Below are 21,151 nucleotides of genomic sequence, written 5' to 3'. Positions count from 1 at the left end.
TTCCTAGGTGCAAAGATTACTGCAGATGCTGACTGCAGTCAGGAAATCAGAAGACGCTTAATCCTTGGAAGAAGAGCAATGACAAATCTCGATAAAATAGTTAAGAGCAGAGACATCACACTGACAACAAAGGCCCGCATAGTTAAAGCAATGGTGTTCCCTGTAGTAACATATGGCTGCGAGAGCTGGACCATAAGGAAGGCTGAGCGAAGGAAGATCGATGCTTTTGAACTGTGGTGTTGGAGGAAAATTCTGAGAGTGCCTTGGACTGCAAGAAGATCCAACCAGTCCATCCTCCAGGAAATCAAGCCAGACTGCTCACTTGAGGGAATGATATTAAAGGGAAAACTGAAATACTTTGGCCACATAATGAGAAGACAGGACACCCTGGAGAAGATGCTGATGCTAGGGAGAGTGGAAGGCAAAAGGAAGAGGGGCCGACCAAGGGCAAGATGGATGGATGATATTCTAGAGGTGACGGACTCGTCCCTGGGGGAGCTGGGGGTGTTGACGACCGACAGGAAGCTCTGGCGTGGGCTGGTCCATGAAGTCACGAAGAGTCGGAAGCGACTAAACGAATAAACAACAACAAACATGTTTCTCCCAAACGTTCTTCCCTAATTTAGATATTGGTTTCATGAATTTTTGTACTGTACAGACTCTTCTCAACTTCGCAAAATGGAAATGACAATTTCTTGTTGATGCATGGATTTGAAAAGGTGAACAAAATCAAGCATATATTCCATGGAATATCAGCAGAATATATTTCCCGGGAATCTACTGCGTATCAGTTCAGAGGTTAAGCCTGCTCTCTTAAAAAGAGAGTTGTTCCTCAGTTAACTCAGAGTGCAGCTACTGGCACCATAGGGCAGCAGAAGGAAGGACTTCTGTTTCCCATGAAACTGCTGTGACTAATCACAAAGACACATTGAAATGGCAATTTTCTGAATGACTCAATCATCAGTTTAAAGCATGAAAAGGTTGAAGGGGAGCCTCTAGCGTAGTTTTCTCATATATTGGGACATGCCTCAGTGGTGATTTAATTAGAAATAACTGGAATGGTTTATTTAAAATTGCTGTGTTATGAATCCAAGCTTTAGATTTTCACATACAGTGGCATTTGATGACTAATATTTTAACCCCCCCTCTTATTTTTTATTGCTTCTCCCAATTAGGATATCCTCTGACTTTTCAGGGATACATTTAACACTCCAAATAAACACATAGGTTGTTCCTTGTTTTATTTTGGCCTCACATACAGGTAGTCCTCACTTAACAACCACAATTGGAACTGGAATTTTGGTTGCTAAGCAAAGTGGTCATTAAGCAAATCCGACCCAATTTTATGACTTTTTTGCAGTGGTCGTTAAGCAAACCACATGGTCATTAAGCAAATCACGTGGTTCCCTGTGATTTTGCTTGCCAGAAGCCAGCCTGGAAGGTGGAAAATGGCGATCACATGACCATAGGACACTGCGATGGTCATAAATGCGAACAGTTGCCAAGCACCCAAATCATGATCATGTGACTGCGGGGATGCCATGACGGTCCTAAGTTTGAGGATCAGTCGTAAGTTGTTTTTTTCAGCACTGTTGTAAACCTGAACCATCGCTAAACAAATGGTTGTTAAGCGGGGACTACCTGATCTCCCTGGGATAAAATTACACTAAACCCCTAATTTTAGTGGAATACAGTAATCTCATCAATAGATGGCGGGCTCCTAAACTCTTAACATAGGGCCATCATAATTGAACTGCAAAAATCTGGATATGCAAGGGACTCCACATTTTAAAAACATTGTTTCTCCATAATTGGTGTTTTGGGGGGCCATTTGCATGTTTTACATCATCACCTCTTTCTGCAAAAGCCATAAAATATTTCCAATCTCATTAAGCTATTGATTGTCAGGAATTATTCTTAGTAGACTGAGTATTGGGTTATGCAGTGCTTAACCTTTCAGGAATGAATCCGTCTTCCTTTCGTGTTTCAGGTTTTGCCCAAATTAATACTTTTTATTACTGCTTCCTTAGTAAACTAACACTGTTTTCTACATTTATCATTCATCTCTCAGCTTCATCCCAGTTCCTTTCAGTGTCAAAACTTTTTCAGTCTCTCTTTTGGATGGACATGCAACACTTAAGTTGATTTGGTCTTAGCATATATTATATGTGCTTTGAAGCAGGGAACTAGGTATCTTCTGCTGCCGCCAAGCATGAAACTGGTACATAACAAAGAGAAGTGGAGAGAACTCAATTGGTGCAAGGAGAGAATTCCTTTAGGTAACCATTGATTATATGCCATCAAGTCAGGGTTGGCTCTTAGTGACCATGTAGACAGATGTTCTGCAAGACAGTCTGTTTCCAACCTAGTCCTTCTGGCCTTCCGGTGGTGCACCCATTGTCACCATAACTGAGTCCATCCACCCTGCTGCTGGTGATCCTCTTCGTCTCTTTCCTTCCACCTTTCCCAGCATTATGGACTTCTCCAGAAAGCTGGGTCTTTGCATAATGTATCCAAGCAGGCTAAGCTGAGCCTGGTCATTTGTGTCTCTAGTTGATTTGTTTGATGATCCATTGGTTTGTTTTCTTGGCTATCCATGATATTCCCAGGAGCTTCTTCAGCACCAAAATTCAAAAGCATCAATACAGTTTATCCTGCATCTTCAGAGTCCAATAATCAATCGCTTTATATTGTCTGTCCATGTAGTTTTCTTGGTTAAATGCAGGAGTGGTTTACCATAGCTTTCTCCCAGACTGTATGAAAGGATGCCTTCTCCATAAGTAAAGCAATCTTCTGCCTCCAGCCTCTTCCTATATCACTGCTGCCCAATGTAACTCTAAGAGCCATCTCCTCCACTTTCTCTATTTTTAGGGGTGATAAGTTTTTGTGTTCTGACAGCTTCCCATATTAAGATATGCAGAGCCTTCCCCTCCCAGGACTAGGCAGCTACCAAGGCAAATACAAGTAGTCCTCACTTAACTGACTGCCTCGTTCAGCAACCTTTTGAAGTCACAACAGCACTGAAAAAGTAGCTTTATGATCCGTCCTCGAACTGGCAGCTGTCATAGCATCCCCGTGGTCATGTGATCACCATTCCGGTGCTTTGCAACCAGCACACATTTGTGATGGTCATGGCATCTTGCAGTCATGTGATCACCATTTGCAAGCTTCACAGCCAGCTTCCAACAAGCAAAGTCAATGGGGAAGCTGGCAGGAAGTAACAAGTCATGGTCACATGATGTCATGCTTAATGACAGTTGGTGATTTGCTTAATGACCACAGTGGAACTGACATTGTAAGTCTGGCACAGTCACATGATGTTTCATTTAACAACCGCATCACTTACTGATGGAGTTGCTGGTCCCAATTGTGGTTGGTAAGTGAGGACTACCTATAAATGAAAATCTGTTAACAAGAGAATTTTCTATGAAGTATCTGGATTTACTTTTAAAAAGAGAACAATGCCTGAAAGACTGTGTTCCCACAACTCTCTTTTCCTGGTGACTTTTCTGGATTTGCACTACCTGTTGTATCATAAATTAACTAAATTGGCTGAGTTGACACAAGATGCTAAGCTAAGCTATCAAAAAAAAAAAAGCCCAGCCTAAACTAGGTTAAAACTAATCATGTTTTGCAAATGCAGCTGCTAGGTTTGTAATTAAGTCAAGCATGTTATGGAAAAGTCCCTCTTCTGGGGGGAGATGGGCAGTGGCAAAGTTTGAAAAACAAACAAACAAACAAATAAATAAATAAATAAAAAGAGACAAGAGACTGACGTTCTAAACATTTTACAAACTCACTGTGAGATTTTCCTATTTCTTACCTTGGGTCTCCCACTGATTTTTTTTTTCCCCCTCTCTCGACACCTACCTGGAAGAGCAGATTCCAAAAGAGCAAAGTCAGTGGATCAGTGGGTTACCAAAGTGAATCCAGTGCAACTAGCAAGAAGTTCTTACACATTTCTGGGTCAGGGGTAATTCCTGTGGAATTAAATGGGGCTGACTCCTGGGCAATTTGGTACAGCAGTCTTCAAGCAGCTTCCTTTAGCAAGTGTTCTAAGATGTTGTAAGGTTTTGCCATGTTAAATGCACTTCCTCTGGTGAGAGATTTCTGTAGCCTAGGATGACCTTCCTTTGCAGCTGAACGTTAGGTTCAGATTGCAATTTGCAAAACAGCACCGCCAGTTTCCAAGTTACTTTTGACAAAGAGACTACAACTGCCTTTGCAGTGCCCTCGCTAGAGGCAAGACAGCAAGACCAGAGCAGTCAACGGCCCTGGAAGTCCCAGGTTATTCCAAGTGATAAATATCTAAGTGATGACCTCTGTACCTAGTGGCTGCTTTTTAGAGGTCATGCTGCAAAGAAAATGGAACAGAAAATTGCCAAGTGTAAATGAGAAGAAATGCTTGATCTCTTGGTTCTGTGATGCCAAGAGGACAAAAATGGTAAAATCTCTTTTAAGTCAAGCTTGACTCCTCTTGTTTTCACAGACTGATCTTTATAGAGGTAGGGAAGTGATTTGCCATTGCCTTCTTTCAGGATAAATTGATTAATATATTTCCCATTCTCATCTGTAGCTTTAGTATTCTCTGGTGGTCTTCCTTCTAGTTACTAACCAGGATAGACTCCGTTAGCTTATCAGCCATGGTGGATAAGAATGGTTGGCCAGAAATGAATACAGCATTGCTTCCTCTTTTGGGACTATGTCCTGAGCTCCTGAAATGATTACAGCTGATTGTAGTGGCTCTCCCCTCAATACTCAGATCTTTTCAGTGCTTTCTTCTTATTGCATCGGAAGACTGATGATAAGAATATAGAATTGTCCCAGTGGATTAAAGCTGGGACACCCAACGTGATGGTCATCAACGTGCTCTCAACTCTTGTACTTGTCAGCCTCCAGGCTCCAACTAACTTTTTTTTCTGCGTCTCGTCACTGGAGCAGCTGTTTTTTAAACTGTGGAATTCATTGCCATGATATGGGGCAGTGACCTCCAACCTGGATGGCTTCAAAGGGGGATTGAATAAATTCATGGAGGACCCATCCATTGAAGTCTATCGGTCTTGAAGACTCAATATCATATACAGTTGGAGGCTTTATGCCTTTAAATACTACTTGAATATGTGTCTCCAGCCCCTGCTTGCAGAATCAGCTGGTTGCTCACTGTGAGAAATAAAATGGTGGCTTTAGTTTGACCCAGAAGAACTATTTTAGATTTTTATTTTATGAATAAGCAAGACCTCAAGAGGTTGTAACAGCTCAAGAGGTTCAGCACTGCAAATATTCCCACTGGCTGAACAGTTTGCAGATCCCTTGATTAAAACAGATCAATTTTTGCTATATTTGATTTTGACAAACAGAGGAGAGAGATAAATCCCCCCTAGCTTTCATTGTAGGAGAGCTGTGTTAGTCTATGGTGGCAAAAAATCAGGAATTTGGTAGCACCTTTCCCGACTAACAAATTTTATTGATCATTTTATTTTTAAAATAAAATCTAAATGTGTCGTTTTATTTTTTTTTAAAAAAAATTCAGTTAGTGCAGAGGAGAGCAGGAATGGCCTTGAAGAACAGGAGGATGGACTGCTACCAAGGCAACAGTCAGATAAAAGAAATCTGAGTCCAGGGCAAGAATGTGACATGAGTAAACATCTCAGTCAAGCCCCTTCCTGGTTCTCATGGAGATAAAGAGAGGGAAGGGAAGCACATTCAGACTTGCAAGATTCTGTTTATTTATTTATTTAGCATATGGCATACAATGCCAGGGGGTCTACAATGTTTTTACACACAGTAGACGTGCTGGTGCCGATAGTTGCTAGTTCTTTGTTGCACCGGTGTACCACAAGGGGGCGAGCTAGCTTCGCAGCAGCTGGCCAGCAGCATTCCTAGGGAAGTCGGCTCATCCGGGGCTTTTTCTCCACCGATCCTCCGCCGTTCGCGTCCAGGCAGATCCAGCACCAGTCCCTGCTCCCACGCAGAGCGCTGCCAACATTTTCCCCCACCGAAATGGGTGTACCTATTTATCTACTCGCAGACGGTATGCTTTCGAACTGCTAGGTGGGCAGCAGCTAGGGACGAAATGATGGAAACTCACTTCCGTCATGCGGAGCTGGGCTGAAACCGTTGGAGCGTCAACCATTTCTGGCCGGCAGACTGCAGCGTCATTAAGCCGCTGAGCCACCGCGTCCCCTTCAAGATTCTGCTGCTATAGCTTTACAATAAAAGTAGTACTGACCTACATTGAATTGTTTTTCTAGTCTGGTCTACCTTAAAGGGCTGACAGTCAGAAAAGGTGCTACCGGAGTCCTGATCCCTATCTTCCATGTAAGTCTTCGTGGCTATTTCTCAGGCCAAGCCTTGGGCTTACCAAAATTCCCTCCCATTGTTTATAATAGAAGGGGATTGTTTTACTGTTCTTTTAAGGCCATGATGACTTGGAATGGAGGGAACTCTAATCCCAATACATCTAGAGGACACCAGTTTGGGAAAGAACAACATTGCAAAAGAAAGATTGTTCCTAAGAATTTTCCTTGCAGCAGGAATAGTTCTCAACCGCGTTGCAGTTAGGAAGGGAAAGAATAAAATACTTTTTTACATTGTGTATTCTTGTCCCTTTTGCTCTTTTGTTTCCAGAAAGTTCAGCAGTACACAGTCATCGTTCAGGCCACAGATATGGAAGGAAACCTTAACTACGGTCTCTCGAACACAGCAACTGCAATCATTATGGTGACAGATGTGAACGACAACCCACCCGAATTCACTGGCAGCACCGTAAGTATCAATACATCAACGCAATGATCTATGGACACACAACATGTTTGTAATTCATGGACATTTGATACGGCTTGTCTCTGTTTGCTGGCTTGGCAGATAGGGAGAACTTGACAGATAACTGAGTAACAAAGACTTTCAGCAAATAAAAATGGAGAGGGGATGTGAGAAATGATTCATGACAAAACACAGCTATCTGGCTACCACTTTGTTCTGAGGCACTGAAAAATGGCAGGAGCAGTGGGGGGAGTGCCAAAAAATCACAGCCTTTGCCTCTCTGTGACAAGAGCTGGTTCTTCCTCTCGGGGTGTTTTCACAGAATACATCACTATCACCTTTGATCTTCTCTTTTGCACTATTTGTGTGAATGGCTGAAACTTGTTAGCGCAAGTTATTAAAATGCCAGACCAAAGCAAAGCACACAGCTGTAGAGAGGGTTAGCTTTACTTTGCATTGCACTGATTTGGGAGAATCAACGTGGTCTTTGGTTGTTGCTCCGACTGCCTACTTCGAGGCGCAAGTCAGAACTGGAGCCAGTTGAGCGTGTGCAGAGGGCATGGACGTTTTCAGAAATGATAGCACCCAAGAGCTTTAAGTGCAAATGCCCTGCCCTTATGGGCATCAGGATCACATGGTACGCATAGTGTCAGAGACATTACTCAATGGATGGGTGTTGGCCTAGCACAAATAACAGTCACTGGAATAACCCACATTCTGGGTTTGCAGACTGGAACTGTTTGCACAGTGGAACTGTTGCTATGCCCATTCTGGACCAACATGCCCTTGTCACAGTCACCCACGCCCTAGTCACTTCCGAATGGGAGAATGCTAGAGTTGGGCAAAACTGGTTCTATTCCAGAAATATGGTTATAAAATAGAAAAATTCTAGGAATGTAGGGGATTTGGAAATGTGAAACAGCTGTTGTGGGAGACAGTAATGATCTAGTGCCACATGGGTATGGAAGCCTTCCTGAATAAAACCAATGGGAACTGACAAAGTTTGGAAACCTCCAGGCTGTAACACAGATGGGCGACTTTTTGGCAGCACTTTAATTTTCCTGGCCTCCCCAGGTGACAAAGTGGCTGATATAATAACGTCACAGAAGTGTACAGAAGAGCTAATATTACTGGCCCATCAGGGGAGATTTATAGAGTAAAATAGATGCCAACCTCAAGGCACTTATTTTGACCCTTACAATTTCTACAGATGAAGAAAATCAGTCCAACTGGAGGGAACTCTGTGAGACATCCATTTCATCCCTTTACTCTCCCTAATATTGGACCAACATACTTTAGGATTGCTACAGCTTGTTTGCAAGCCACGGTTTACCCACTCCTTTCATAGGGCCTCCAAACTTTGTTGCTTAAATTTTTTTTTTTCCTCAACCAACCTTTTACCAGTTAAGACAGGAATACAAAGCAAAGCTTATCACATGATGTCTTTTTTAAAAACCAGGAAAACACACAGTGACTTTTCCCCATTATTCTTTCCTCTGAGCACTTTCTTGTGAAAGTTACAAATTTTCTTCTTTGGGAACAGCAAATAAATGTATGTTTGGAAAAGAAGCTGGATTGAGTTGTTCTTGAGAAATGCCTAATGCTAGGACTCGGATGCTTGGAGATGAATCTCCTGTCATATTTCGAGCTATATAGACAGCATCTTGCAATGCTTTTGGATTTTTAGGATGTTCTAATGGCCCATATTTACCTGGCGGTTTCTGGATTGAGATCTCTAGCCAACCCCTTGTTTGAGGGACTGGCAATTTGGTTATGATTTAAAAGAGGTGATCTTCCAGGTATCAAATGATCACAAGGATCAGTGACATCCACAGGGGAATTTAAAAAAAACCCCTCAGATGACAACTGTGACAATGGGATCAAAGCCCTGCTTTTTTTTAATGTGTGATGCACAACATACATAAAAAATGGGGTGGAGCTTTGACCACACAGTTTGTTTGTTTATTTTATTTATTTAGAAAATGTACATGGCTGCTCATCGAACATACAAACTTTGGGCAGCTAATAACAACAGAAAACAAGTTAAAATAATTATAAAACACAAATCAAGGCATTGTAGAATAAACGCCGTCACACAAACCATACCTGTATTGGGCTCAACACCTAGGGGAAAAGCCAAGTCTTCATGGCCTTCCAGAAGATCAGGGCCTTCAGGTTGCATGGGGAAGACTGTTCCACAGGACAGGCTCTGCAAGGATAGTTATGGCTGACATCTTCACTGTTTTGACCCGTCCCCTGATTAGGATCCCATCAAAGCTCTTCTGACATCTTTTGCAGGTTGAGGTAGAAATCTACAAGCGGGATCCTTAACAGTTTGACCCAGCATTTAGCCACTGAGTCACTGAGCTCTGTACTATGCAAACCTGGTTTTGTTTTACTTGCCTCCCACCCTGGCTCAAGAAGAAACATGGCACAGGAATATTTCTTTTCTTTTTTTCCTAACCATTTTCTCAAGTGGTTCTCAACGCTTTACTCAAGATTTCTTCAGTTATCGCCATCATGGGGCTAGCATAATCGTTAATCCAGCTCCATCCTCTTTAATTTTTTTCAGCTCACCAAATTAATATGTCACTTTTTTTTTCCACAGAAAATTCTAATGTTCTATATTCTAACTACCTGCAGCAAAGAAATCATCTTGCATTATTTTCTGCCTACTCTCATTCTGTTTGGTAAACGGGAATTTGTTTCAGAAATCCTTTTAAAGAAGAGAAGAAATTTGCAGTGTAGTGCTTTTACTCTTACTTGTGAAGTTGTTAAAGGGTGTGCGTGAAGGGCCAGTCTGTCACTGGATCATCTCCTGTCTAGTTCTTTGCATCCTCTCTAGCTTCCCAGCTTCTGTTTAACCAAGACTGTTATGAGCATAAGGGACCTGTAGAAGCATCACTCATGCATGAAAACACCTCATTGGAGGAATTTCCTCATGATTGTAGGTATCACAAGGGAACTCCTCCCACAAGGCTTTTTCATATTGTAGTGCTACTAGTGTGGTGAGAGCCAGTGTGATGTAGTGGTTAAGCATCAGGCTAGAAACTGGCCGTGAGTTCTAGTGCCGCCTTGGGCACAAAGCCAGCTGGGGGACCTTGGGCCAGCCCCTCTCTCTCAGCCCTAGGAAGCTGGCAAGGGCAAGCCACTTCTGAAAAACCTTGTCAGGGACTTGTCCAGGCAGTCCCCAGGAGTCAACACTGATTTGGCACGCACAGAAAAAGTGCTGCTGATACCATGAAGGGGGAGTTTGGCCCTTGAAAATTATTGAACTTCCCCTTCTGAGAGAAAAACAGAACATTCTGTGGAATGCTAGAATGATCCATGACTGGAACAGGGTTTTGCATACAGTAACCCCTGAGGATAGTACCTCAGTGCTCTGAAGTAACCGTATCACCTCACTGGCTCTTACTGTGGAGTGTAAGACCCTTCCCTTTGTGTTACCGTTCATGAATCTGAACTTCCTTGGATGTTTGTGATTTGCAGCAGTCTGGAAGGTGAGGCGGCAAGCTGCTTCAGATGACAGGTGAGCAAGGATCAAGGGAGTTTCCTTTCTACTTTTGAGTGAAAAGTGGTGACATCTAGTGGACGTGATTTTTTAGGTTTACGTTCGTACATTCTTGTCAAAGAAGATGCTGTACTAATACATAGAATTTAAAATGTTTATCAAGGTCTGTAGAAATCCATGTACTTCTTGTCTGTAATGTAAGGAAGGTTTCCTTCTGCCAATATTTAAATCTGTTCTATTTTATTGCAATTAGACAAAGGGCATCCCCTTTACGGGGGGAAGGAAGGAAGGAAGGAAGGAAGGAAGGAAGGAAGGAAGGAAGGAAGGAAGGAAGGAAGGAAGGAAGGAAGGAAGGAAGGAAGGAAGGAAGGAAGGAAGGAAGGAAGGAAGGAAGGAAGGAAGGAAGGAAGGAAGGAAGGACATAATCTACAGAATTAAAGGGGCAATTCATGTCAAATGTACAATACTGGCATTACTCATTTGGCCGTATGAATTTAAATAATGGTCCTCTCTCAGAAAACAACAATGAAATATATCATTCAAAAAGAAACAACTTGAAAGATGTGTTCATTACAAAAGAGTATGACAATACACTGCCCTCTGTTTTAGTGAGTGCTGATGTAAAAGATGGATCAACCCCATTTTTCCCCTTTTGTTTTTCTCCAGGATTTTTTTTTAAAAAACTCTAAAGGCCCAAAGGAGAATATTACTTAGAGATCCATGCTCTGTTTCATCTTGCTGCATCTTATGTCAGTGTTTCTTTTCCTCCATTGTTTTCTGCTTATTGAAGTTAATGGCCCAGTAAATGGGAGTTTGTGGGGAAATACAAAATACTGACCTAACTCTCAGGATTATATTTTTTAACATGAATTTTACTGTTTTCAGTGTAAAATGTATATCTAATCATTTCAAATATTGAAAACCTGGGGCCTCCTCTATGGAATCTTGGGGCATTTTATCCCATTGTCCCACCCTGTAAAGATCCCTGTCTTTCTCAATTAACTTTCAATTATTAACTTTCCATAGAAAATATCTTGCCTGATCAAGCAATCAGTAGACATTGCTTTATTTTTGCATGTAAGGGGCAATGGAAGACTTAGTTCCACCATCAGAATTACATCAAATAAAATTCTTAGGAATACATTACACAGTGCACTTCAGCCTGTGGATTCAATGGGACACAACAGCAATCTCCAAATACCTGAAGTCCTACCGCAAAGAAGATACTGAAAGTCTGCTCCTTGTTCCTATAGAGAACAAGACCACATTAAATTAAGATTAAAGAGCGTAGATTTTGGATGAATGTTAAGACAAACATTCTTAATGGTAAGATCAGTTATATAATGAAATCAGTTATACCGATATGAATTCTATCTTGTTGGAGGTTTTCAAGCCAAGGTGGGCAGTCCTCTGCTAGGGATGCATTAGATATAGATGCTTTCACTGAGTTGGACTAGATTTTCCAAGACCTTCTCCAGCCATCTTTCCAGGTTGGCTGACAAAATTCTGCTTTACCTTCACTGAGAAGAGGATATGGCTAGACAGTAAAACACTCCAACTGAAGATCTGAATTGGAAAATAGAAAGGAATATTAACTCTTCCTCTGCTAATCAGTTTTCCTGAATGTCCACCACTGTTTTTACTCCAATCATGTTTCTGATCCATTTTCTTAAAAGTATAGATTACATCTCTCTTGCCTAGGCCCTTGGGGAAATATCAGTTAAAACTTACCATAGAACCAAGGAACACAGAGCAGAACCCAGCCAATTTATGACACAAAATTATAAAGCAACAATGGAGTTCCAAAATGCAAGTATTATTGTTGGAAAGGACCTTTCTCAATTACCCATCAACCAAACCTCTTTAAGTGTGGGACATGTAACACCTGGTTTCGATTACAGATCATGGCAGATTCCTGTGCTGGTAACTTACGTAAAAAGAAAAACTTGGGGTAATGACTGGCAAAAGAAAGTTCACTATGCTTTCCCATACTTCTACCTGGTATCCACGTCTGGAATCACTCTTCCCTGATATGGTACAGAAGCATTATAAAACTTTAATTTTCCACAATAGTTCTAATGATTACAGCATCTTTCCTTTTTAACCATTTTAGGAAAGACCTTGGACTCTACAGTCCAAAGTCTCTTATACGAGATACTATTGTGTAAGGAGCTAATAAACTCAACTTTTTACTTTTCTCTGGACTAGAAATGCAGAGATAATCTTCTAAATAATGAATTCCTGTCATGTATCAATGGCTCCCAGCACACAAGACTGGCAGTTCTATGCCCATATTATTTTGCTATTCTTGAAGTAGACAATGCAATAATTAAAACCGTAAGGAAAAACATACGAAGTCTTTAGAAACTAAATGTCATTGGACAAGCAGATCTAGGATAGAATTTTGAAACTGAAGTCCAACAGGTCAATAGGTCTGAACAGTGCTTGGATGGGGACCATCTGGGAAGATTATACATGCTGGCCTGAGTTTCATGATAGAAAAAAAATACAAGATATAAATATACTAAATAAACAGCAAAGCAAGGGAAAAGGTGATTTGGGGCTAGGCATAAGACTGCCAGAATGGCATCTCATATAACATTAATATGAGACCAGATCAGAAGTCTGGAGTTCACAGTAGATTTTACTCCCCTCAAAAATGTCAGATGTTTATCTTTCCTTTTTCAAAAGAAAGGCAAGAATTCCAGGATTGGGGAAGAGAGGGTGCCTCGCCTTCCCTCCAGCTGCCATCCTTTTTTGACTCTAATGATCACGTGGTCACTCAGTGGATGCTTGAAAGGGAAAGGTGAAAGGTTGCCTGTGCAAGCACCGAGTCATGTCTGACCCTTTTGGGGGATGCCACTTTCCTGACTGATATAAACAAAAGAGAGAAGATGACAATGAGAAGGACCATCTTGAGCAGGAGATGGTCCTTCCCGTTGTCAAGGAACCCTGTTGAGCAGGAGTATCTGCAAGGGGAATTACAAAAAAAGGCAAGATGGCAACATGATCAAAGCCCCACTCCTTTTTTACATGCATCATTGAAAAAGCCATAAAAGAGTCCATTCTCTTCTTGACAGGTGGTATGGATGGGGAGGATTTCAAAATTAAATTAAGTGGTTGAGGGAGAAAGGAGGAAAGTTGATGCTGGTTGACAGGGAGCCTTAATGGTTATCTCTCCTGTAAGTTAAGGACAGTAATAGTGGGTTGGTGCAAAGCAATTACTGAACTGATCTATTGTCTGCCATTACACAATACATGACAGGGTTGGGTTCACACAACATACTCCTTATGGTTAATCAATTGTCCATTTTCTGGATTTGGTTAGTACATTGGACCATGAGCCATCCAAATGGAGATCACCAAACAACCCACAAAAATCACTTCCCGAGATTGTGTTGTGAACCAAATGGGTAGTTCACATTATGCAGAGACAACTGGTATTGCTCTAACTGCCTGGGTTAAGCATGTTGTGTTAACCCAGCCTAAGAATAATTAATGATTTTATTTATGTATTTATTAGATTTATATCTAAGCTAAAAGGTTGAGCATGTTGCACAGAGGTAGATGGTACATTTCTCACCAGCTGGGTTAAGCATGTTGTGCAAACCCAGCCTAAGAATAATTAATGATTTTATTTATGTATTTATTAGATTTATATCCCATCTTTCCTTTGGGAGCTCAGGGCAGCATGCCAAAGTCCCCCAGGGAGCTTCTGCAGCTGAGGGTGAACTAGACCTTGTGTCTCCCAAATTCTTGGTCCAACACCTTAACCAGTATACCATCCTGATTCTCAGTGAAGAATCTGAGTTCAGGCAGAAATGTTAGGTTAGCATATACATTGTCCTTTCGGGTGTACAATTTCTATTTTGCATTTGTCCATAGAATCATCTCTCTACTAGCTAGCTTTTCTCCATTCAAATAATATTTCTGTATTTGATCTGCTCACTGAGGAGGACTAGTGCCTTGAACACCACTAGGCTTGGCCTTCCCGTTTTTCTATCATCATTCTAAACTTGGAGATCAGAAGGAATGAAGGGTCTCCTGTTTGGCCTATGCAACAGTGGGGAGGACACCCTACAATTAAAGCAGATAAGGGCAGCCTGCCTACAAAGCAGGTGGTGCTGTCCCAGAAGAACATTCCTTTGCACTCCTTTGGGGTATCTCCCTGAAAAACAGGGAGGCTTTATTACTAAAAGTCTAGAGGAGAAGTAAAAGCTGAACCAGGAAGGACAGGGTCATTCCACTACAACAGAGCTTTAACGTTTTCTTAGGAGAAAGGCTGTAACTCAGAATTTGGGTTATTGTTCAGAAAGCTAGACAGTGATTTAAAGTAATTGTGCCCTGAGTTACAGCAGAGAAGACACCACCCAAACAGTGGCAAGAGTGGGTTATATCTGGAGTGGCGCCAGAAAGAAAAGAAATCAAGGACTCAAGTTTGGCACTAAAGCACCCGAAAGCATATCTCATTGCATTCTTAAATTACCTGTCAATCAAAAAAGGCAGCTGGAGACTTAATAGTTTCAGGATAAAAATGTAGCCCAGGAGGACATGACCATGCAATGCTGCTATGATGTGTGAGTTGCACAGCAGGAATTAATGTTTGAGTTAAAAGCTGGATGAGAGCAGAAGAAATTATGGGCCAGAGGCATCCATGGAAGGTCAAAAAAGTCAATATGGCAGCCACGATCACACAACTGAAGCCCTGCCCCTTTTTTCATGTGTTATGCATGCAGCACACATAAAAAGGGGCCGCCCTTCAAACATGCGGTCGTGGCAGCCATCTTGACATTTTGGACCCATCCATAGATGTCCTAGGTAAGGTGGCAGTTAACTGGGAACTACCCCTTATGGACCTGATTTTTATGTATATGTGCCTTCACTCAGGAAATATGAAATCAGCACAGACTCTGGTTCTAGAGTATTGTCACTGGCATGGTTATAAATAGATTTGTGGAAATAATTTAAATTATTTCCTAATTGAAGGAATGGACAGGCCCTCATAAAGGCCACAGTGCTAAATCAGAAACTCTGCTATCAAGAACAATCATTTTGAGGAATAATCTCCAAGCAGTAATGCTGCTGGTGACTGATAATTTCAACAGAAATGATTGCCTGACTGAAGCAGTAAGTTTAGTCATATCCCCACAGCTGTTTATCGAATAGGAAGATGTGCCTGCGCAAGAAAGATAAAGAACTAATTATCTTATTACATAAATTTGTTCACATATATATCTTGCAGCCTCTGATGCTCAAAGAATTAAACCAGCCCCGGACTCATTTCTACCAACTTCTTATGAGCAACACATTAAATCCTATCTGTGCAATTATTTTCTTTAAAGGAAATTTTTTAACTTTGCTTATATCTTACCTCTTTTATGAGAAACAGCTAATACTGGATTTCATTACTTAGGGATAGTCTACTTTTTTGTGGGAGTATGCTCAGAGGTTGCCTATGTGTAAAAGTCTGAATCTCCCAGAACATGAAAAATAACCAGGAGTCAGGATCTAGGCTGTATTTAGATAATGCTTTGGGGGAGATGCATACAAAACAGTAGCAAACATTCTTCTATTTTCCAGCCCCCAAATCTATTTTTGGAAGCATCAGAAAAATACTAAGTAGACCAAGGGAAAATCCTTCCCACGTGCAAAGTCCTACAACTCTGTCTTGTCCAGGATGGGAGAGGGACAGACTTGCCTTCTGCCTGTATCTGATGATGCATTTTCAAGGTTAAGTTCCTACCTGGCCACAGAACTCAATCTCAGCCCAGCCCACCTCATAAGGTTGTTTTTGTTGTTTATTCGTTCAGTCGCTTCCGACTCTTCGTGACTTCATGAACCAGCCCATGCCAGAGCTTCCTGTCGGTCGTCAACACCCCCAGCTCCCCCAGGGACGAGTCCGTCACCTCTAGAATATCATCTATCCATCTTTCCCTTGGTCAGCCCCTCTTCCTTTTGCCTTCCACTCTCCAGTATCTTCTCCAGGGTGTCCTGTCTTCTCATTATGTGACCAAAGTATTTCAGTTTTGCCTTTAATATCATTCCCTCAGGTGAGCAGTCTGGCTTTATTTCCTGGAGGATGGACTGGTTTGATCTTCTTGCAGTCCGAGGCACTCTCAGAATTTTCCACCAACACCACAGTTCAAAAGCATCTATCTTCCTTCCTTATGGTCCAGCTCTGACAGCCATATGTTACTACTGGGAATACCATTGTTTTAACTATGTGGACCTTTGTTGTCAGCCATAAGGTTGTTGCTGAGGGGAAAAAAGGAGGTATGGAGTTATTGGTGCTCTCTGAGCCTTGTTGTTTTCTTGAAGACATTTCATTGCCAGACCAAGCAACATCTTCAGTGCGAAAAGGGAGTGGGCCTTGCTCTCTGTTTATATACTGTGGCTTGTCCTGCTTGTGTTGGTGGGGGTGTTGCTCTCTCCTTGGGAGTTCCTTGATTGGGCTGTTGTTTGCTGCTTGGTTGATTGACTGAGTTAATAGTTCCTTGATTAAGTATATTGTACTGTTTGATCGTTCATCTGGTGTTAATCCTGGTGTTAATCTTTGCATATCTGGGTGTTGATTGCTGGCGAGGAAGTGTTCTGGTCTTTTGGCTCTTCTATTGTCTCTTTTGAATGGTATGTAAATGTTGTTTACCTCTATGTGTCTGTTGATGGCTGCTTTGTCTGAGTGCCAGGCTTCCAGGACTTCTCTGGCATTTTTGGATTTGGCTTGGTTTAGGATGCTCACCGTTTCCCAGTTGAAAGTATGGTTGAGTCTGTCCATGTGTTGTGAGATTAAGGAGTTCTCATCGTGTCTTCTGACTGCTAGTTGGTGTTCATGGATGTGCTCTGCTAGTCTTCTGCCTGTTTGTCCTACATAGTGGCTGCAAGGAGGTATGCCACTATCTGAGGAAAGGTGGGATATAGATGCAATAAATAAATATCGGTAAACACCCATAACATAACTTCTTTTCATGCTTGATGACAATAACATGATTTCCTCAGTCCAAGATCAGGGTTGGGTTATATCTGCTTCTCAGAACTTGGGGTGGAGCACGTGTCTCCTTTTCTACCTAGGACATGGTTATTAGCCATCTGTGTGGACAACCATTTGAAGCAAGAAAGCATTTAATCAGAGAGAAGGGTATATCCATGCCCATGAACTGCTCACATAAAGTCTATTTTTATCATATTCAATCAAGAACAATCAAGCAAGCGAGAGGCGACGCCAACAAATTTGCATGATCAGACTTCTGTGTCTTAAATGTTAATTAAAACTTAGCTTAAATTTGCCTACTGTGCAGAACTTTTTCTTTGCTTTTTTTCCCCCCCTCCTTGCCTCTCCCTTTTCCAGTATCCCACGTGAAGAAAAATATTATGCAGCCAGGCTGAAGTGCTTGGGTGATTAGCAGAGCAGTAGATTCTTGGGGGCAGTGGGGAGGGAATAAAAAGTCTGGCAATCAAGGTCTTTTTTAAAAGAAAAAAGAAGAATGCTAGCATGTTTGACTTCTCTGAGCCTTAGGAGGTCCCATTAAAAGCCACTTTAAATGTTGCCCTTTGGCACTGCCAAGTGCTGAAGCCAAAGCAGAAAGGAGCTGTTTAAAAGCAACCTGGGCTGCAGACAACCATTTCTTCCCAGTGGCTGCTATGCTTAATCACCACTTGGATTTTCTTCAGTGAATCTGGGCGTGGAAGGACAACGATACTGTGGGAAGGCTGCCAGGAGGAATTGCACCAGGACCAAAGGGAAGAGCCACATAGTCACATTCAAAGGCTGTTTGATTCAGACTCCCTGTTGGTTGGGACAGAGGGACAGTATTGATGCCACACATTCAGCCTGGGGACAAAATTAATCCCTTTCCTGGGCTTTCACAATACACTGAACCATCAACTAATCCAGCACACTGGGTCAGTTCGACAGGTATGTTGAAGGGTCAGAAAAGGACAGAACAGATCCAGACATAGTGTAAGTTATAGTGAGTATGAAAAAGAACTAATTTAGTGACACAACAGAAGGAATTGGGACCCAAAACTCTTCAAAAAAATTAATCTAGCTTTAAGAGTAGATGTGGATACTTGACTTGGATATGGGCTTATGTAGTATCCAGCAGGTAGTGCAGAAACATGAAACTCCTGCAGAGATGGAAAGAAACTGATGTTGGTAGAGAAACTGATGTTAGAATGGTAATTGTAACTAATTGTAATTAAGCAAGCACATGTCCACACAACCGTAGAATAAATAAGGCCAGGGCAATTGAACACTAGAGGGACGCGGTGGCGCCGCAGGTTAAACCGCTGAGCTGCCGATCGGAAGGTCGGCGGTTCGAAACCGCGCGGCGGGGTGAGCTCCCCTTGCTAGTCCCAGCTCCTGCTCACCTAGCAGTTCGAAAACATGCAAATGTGAGTAGATCAATAGGTACCGCTTCAGCGGGAAGGTAATGGCGTTCCGTGTCGTCATGCTGGCCACATGACCCGGAAGTATCTACGGACAACGCCGGCTCTAAAGGCTTAGAAACGGAGATGAGCACCGCCCCCTAGAGTCGGACACGACTGGACTTTACGTCAAGGGAAACCTTTACCTTTACCTTTACTAATTGAACACTAGCATCATATGTTACTCACCATATTAGTTTTTGTATAATAATAAAATGCACATTAGTTGGCATCCCAGCCCTACATCTCCTCCAGATCTATTCCATCTTTTTTCCCCAACAATGCATACACACAAACACGTACCCCAAGGCAGGGTTTCTCAACCAGGGTTCTGTGGAACCCTAGGATTCCGTGAGATTCCCTGGGAGATCAGATTCTCAGGGGTTCCCTGGAAGATCATGATTTATTTAAAAATTATTTCAAATTCAGGCAACTTCTCATTAAAGAGGTAACCTTCATTCTTTATTTTTAGTTTAAGAATACTGTTAAGGCATATATACAGGCCTACCCATGAAACAAATATAATAATTTTGTAAATTCTGGCCTATATATGAGCCTGAACATGCAGGGGTTCCCTGAGGCCTGAAAAATATTTCAAGGGTTCCTCCAGGGTCAAAAAGTTGAGAAAGGCTGCCCAAGGTAAAAACTAATCAAGGTTTTTGGCACATGGCAGTCCCTAAGTCTTGAGTGGACCTATCTGATGATGTTGGATAAATACAGCCAGAGTTGGCTTGATGGACTTCTGTCTTGCTTCATTGATAAGTTTTTTGTTCCTTTATTCATTTATTCACCCTTTCATTATTTCTATATGACATCTTTCCACCAGGCACTCAAGATGGCAAACAGAGCAGTCTCCCCAGTGTTTTTCTACCACAACAACTATGTGAAGTATGTTGTTGGGAAGAGAGAGAGGGAGAGGAGGACTGGCTCAATGTCACCAAGGGGGCTTCCATGCCCAAGGGGGTGACTGGAAACACCTTAACTGTGGCACCACTTTCGCACTCAGTCATGCAACCTGCTAACAAAGTAGGCATGAGCAAAGAGGGGACCAAGAAAGGAAATAGGAAGTGCAAAAGAAATCTAGCCATATTTAAAAATGCATCTACACAGGCAGTGATAAACCCTATAATTTAGCGAATGTAAGCTTTATTAGTGGTGTTTAAGACAAATAGTATGAACCCTACTTCATTAATTCTGCAAGGTTCTATAGCTACTTACTTTGAATTGAAAGACTGCCAGCAGTTCTTAAGAAACTCTTCTGATAGTTGGGTTTGTTTGTTTTTTCCTACTAATGAAGAACAAAATAGGGCCAAAACTATGATACGGGGGCATATTCCCATAGAAGTCATGCCTGGGAATTCACTTGAAAATAACATTTTATCTAGGAATCCTACAGTGACCGAACAGAGCTGACGAGTCGGTTTAGGCCAAAGGTGGATAACCGGTTCATAACACACGGTTGAATTTCAGAGCCCCCCACTCCAAAAAAGATGGTTTTGTTGTTATTGTTTAAAAAAACATTAAAAATACACATTCTTCCACTTGACTTAATGCATTGATTTTCCTTTGCCCTCTCCTCCCAAAATTCACTCATTCATTCATGGATTCATTTAGATTCTCAGAGCTTTATTATAACAATCAACAGTTAAATATCTACCCTATGCAATCAACATTTTAGAATGCTTACTGCCGTTCTCCTATTGACTCTTAGCCTTGGTGGGTTGCCGCTTCTCTGTCCGTATAGCCTGAGTTCTCTCTAGTCTAGTGGGAGAGAATATAGTTCTAACAACAACTTATCTCCAATTCTGGGAAAGACTTCCATTCCTGATCTTCCCAGACAAGGAACTCTGGGCCTTCTGTCTCTCTGAACCCAGGGTCTGTAGAGGCACCAATTCCTGCCCCTCACCATAAGACACTTTAGAGGCAGTCCTGACCAAGAAAAGTCTTCAACCCTGATATATCAGTCTGCAGAGAGGAAAAAACTGGGAGTCTGTGGTGCGACAAAAATAAGCAAAACACTGGCTTGCATTGTCTGGGTTTAACTCCAGAGTTTGCTATTGACAGTGTAACAGCTGAGTACAGCTTGAAAACATGTAACGAGATGCATCTAGGCTTCCTTTTTCCAGCGATGGCTGCAGGGAGATTTGAGGGTGCTGCCAAATGAGGGCTGTCCTCTTCTCTTTCCAAGCACCTGGTTGAGGGATGGAGGCAATCTTCTGGAAAAGGCCCAGTGCTGAAGCACATCTGTCCTTGAATTATACTGTCTAGACAAAGCCCTGTACAGAAATGCTACCTTGCAATGGGAATCAAGTGTCTCTAGTAATCCTTCTCCTGGATCTGCTCCTTTTCAAACAGATGGAACCAATTGAAAAGAAAAGAAAAGAAGTGCTTGGACAATTCCCAGATCAAAAAAGCCATCTTGGCCCAAACCTTTATCGTTGATTAATTATCTTG

At 41.9% G+C, this 21,151-nt stretch overlaps 1 protein-coding gene across 1 annotated transcript in view; it reads left to right on the top strand.

The window, feature by feature from the left end:
* The window catches only part of CDH4 (cadherin 4), a gene marked incomplete at its 5' end in the record, with an annotated part of 297,707 nt that overhangs the window by 224,266 nt on the left and 52,290 nt on the right, over positions 1-21,151 (top strand). Inside the window, one exon of the mRNA XM_063296981.1 lies at positions 6,628-6,765. Coding sequence (XP_063153051.1) covers positions 6,628-6,765 — 138 coding nt within the window. The remainder of the gene's footprint in view (positions 1-6,627; positions 6,766-21,151) is intronic.

The sequence above is a fragment of the Candoia aspera genome, chromosome 3 (genome assembly GCF_035149785.1).
Source record: "Candoia aspera isolate rCanAsp1 chromosome 3, rCanAsp1.hap2, whole genome shotgun sequence".
In the NCBI taxonomy this organism is placed as follows: domain Eukaryota; kingdom Metazoa; phylum Chordata; class Lepidosauria; order Squamata; family Boidae; genus Candoia; species Candoia aspera.
This window is presented reverse-complemented; position numbering and strand designations above follow the sequence as displayed.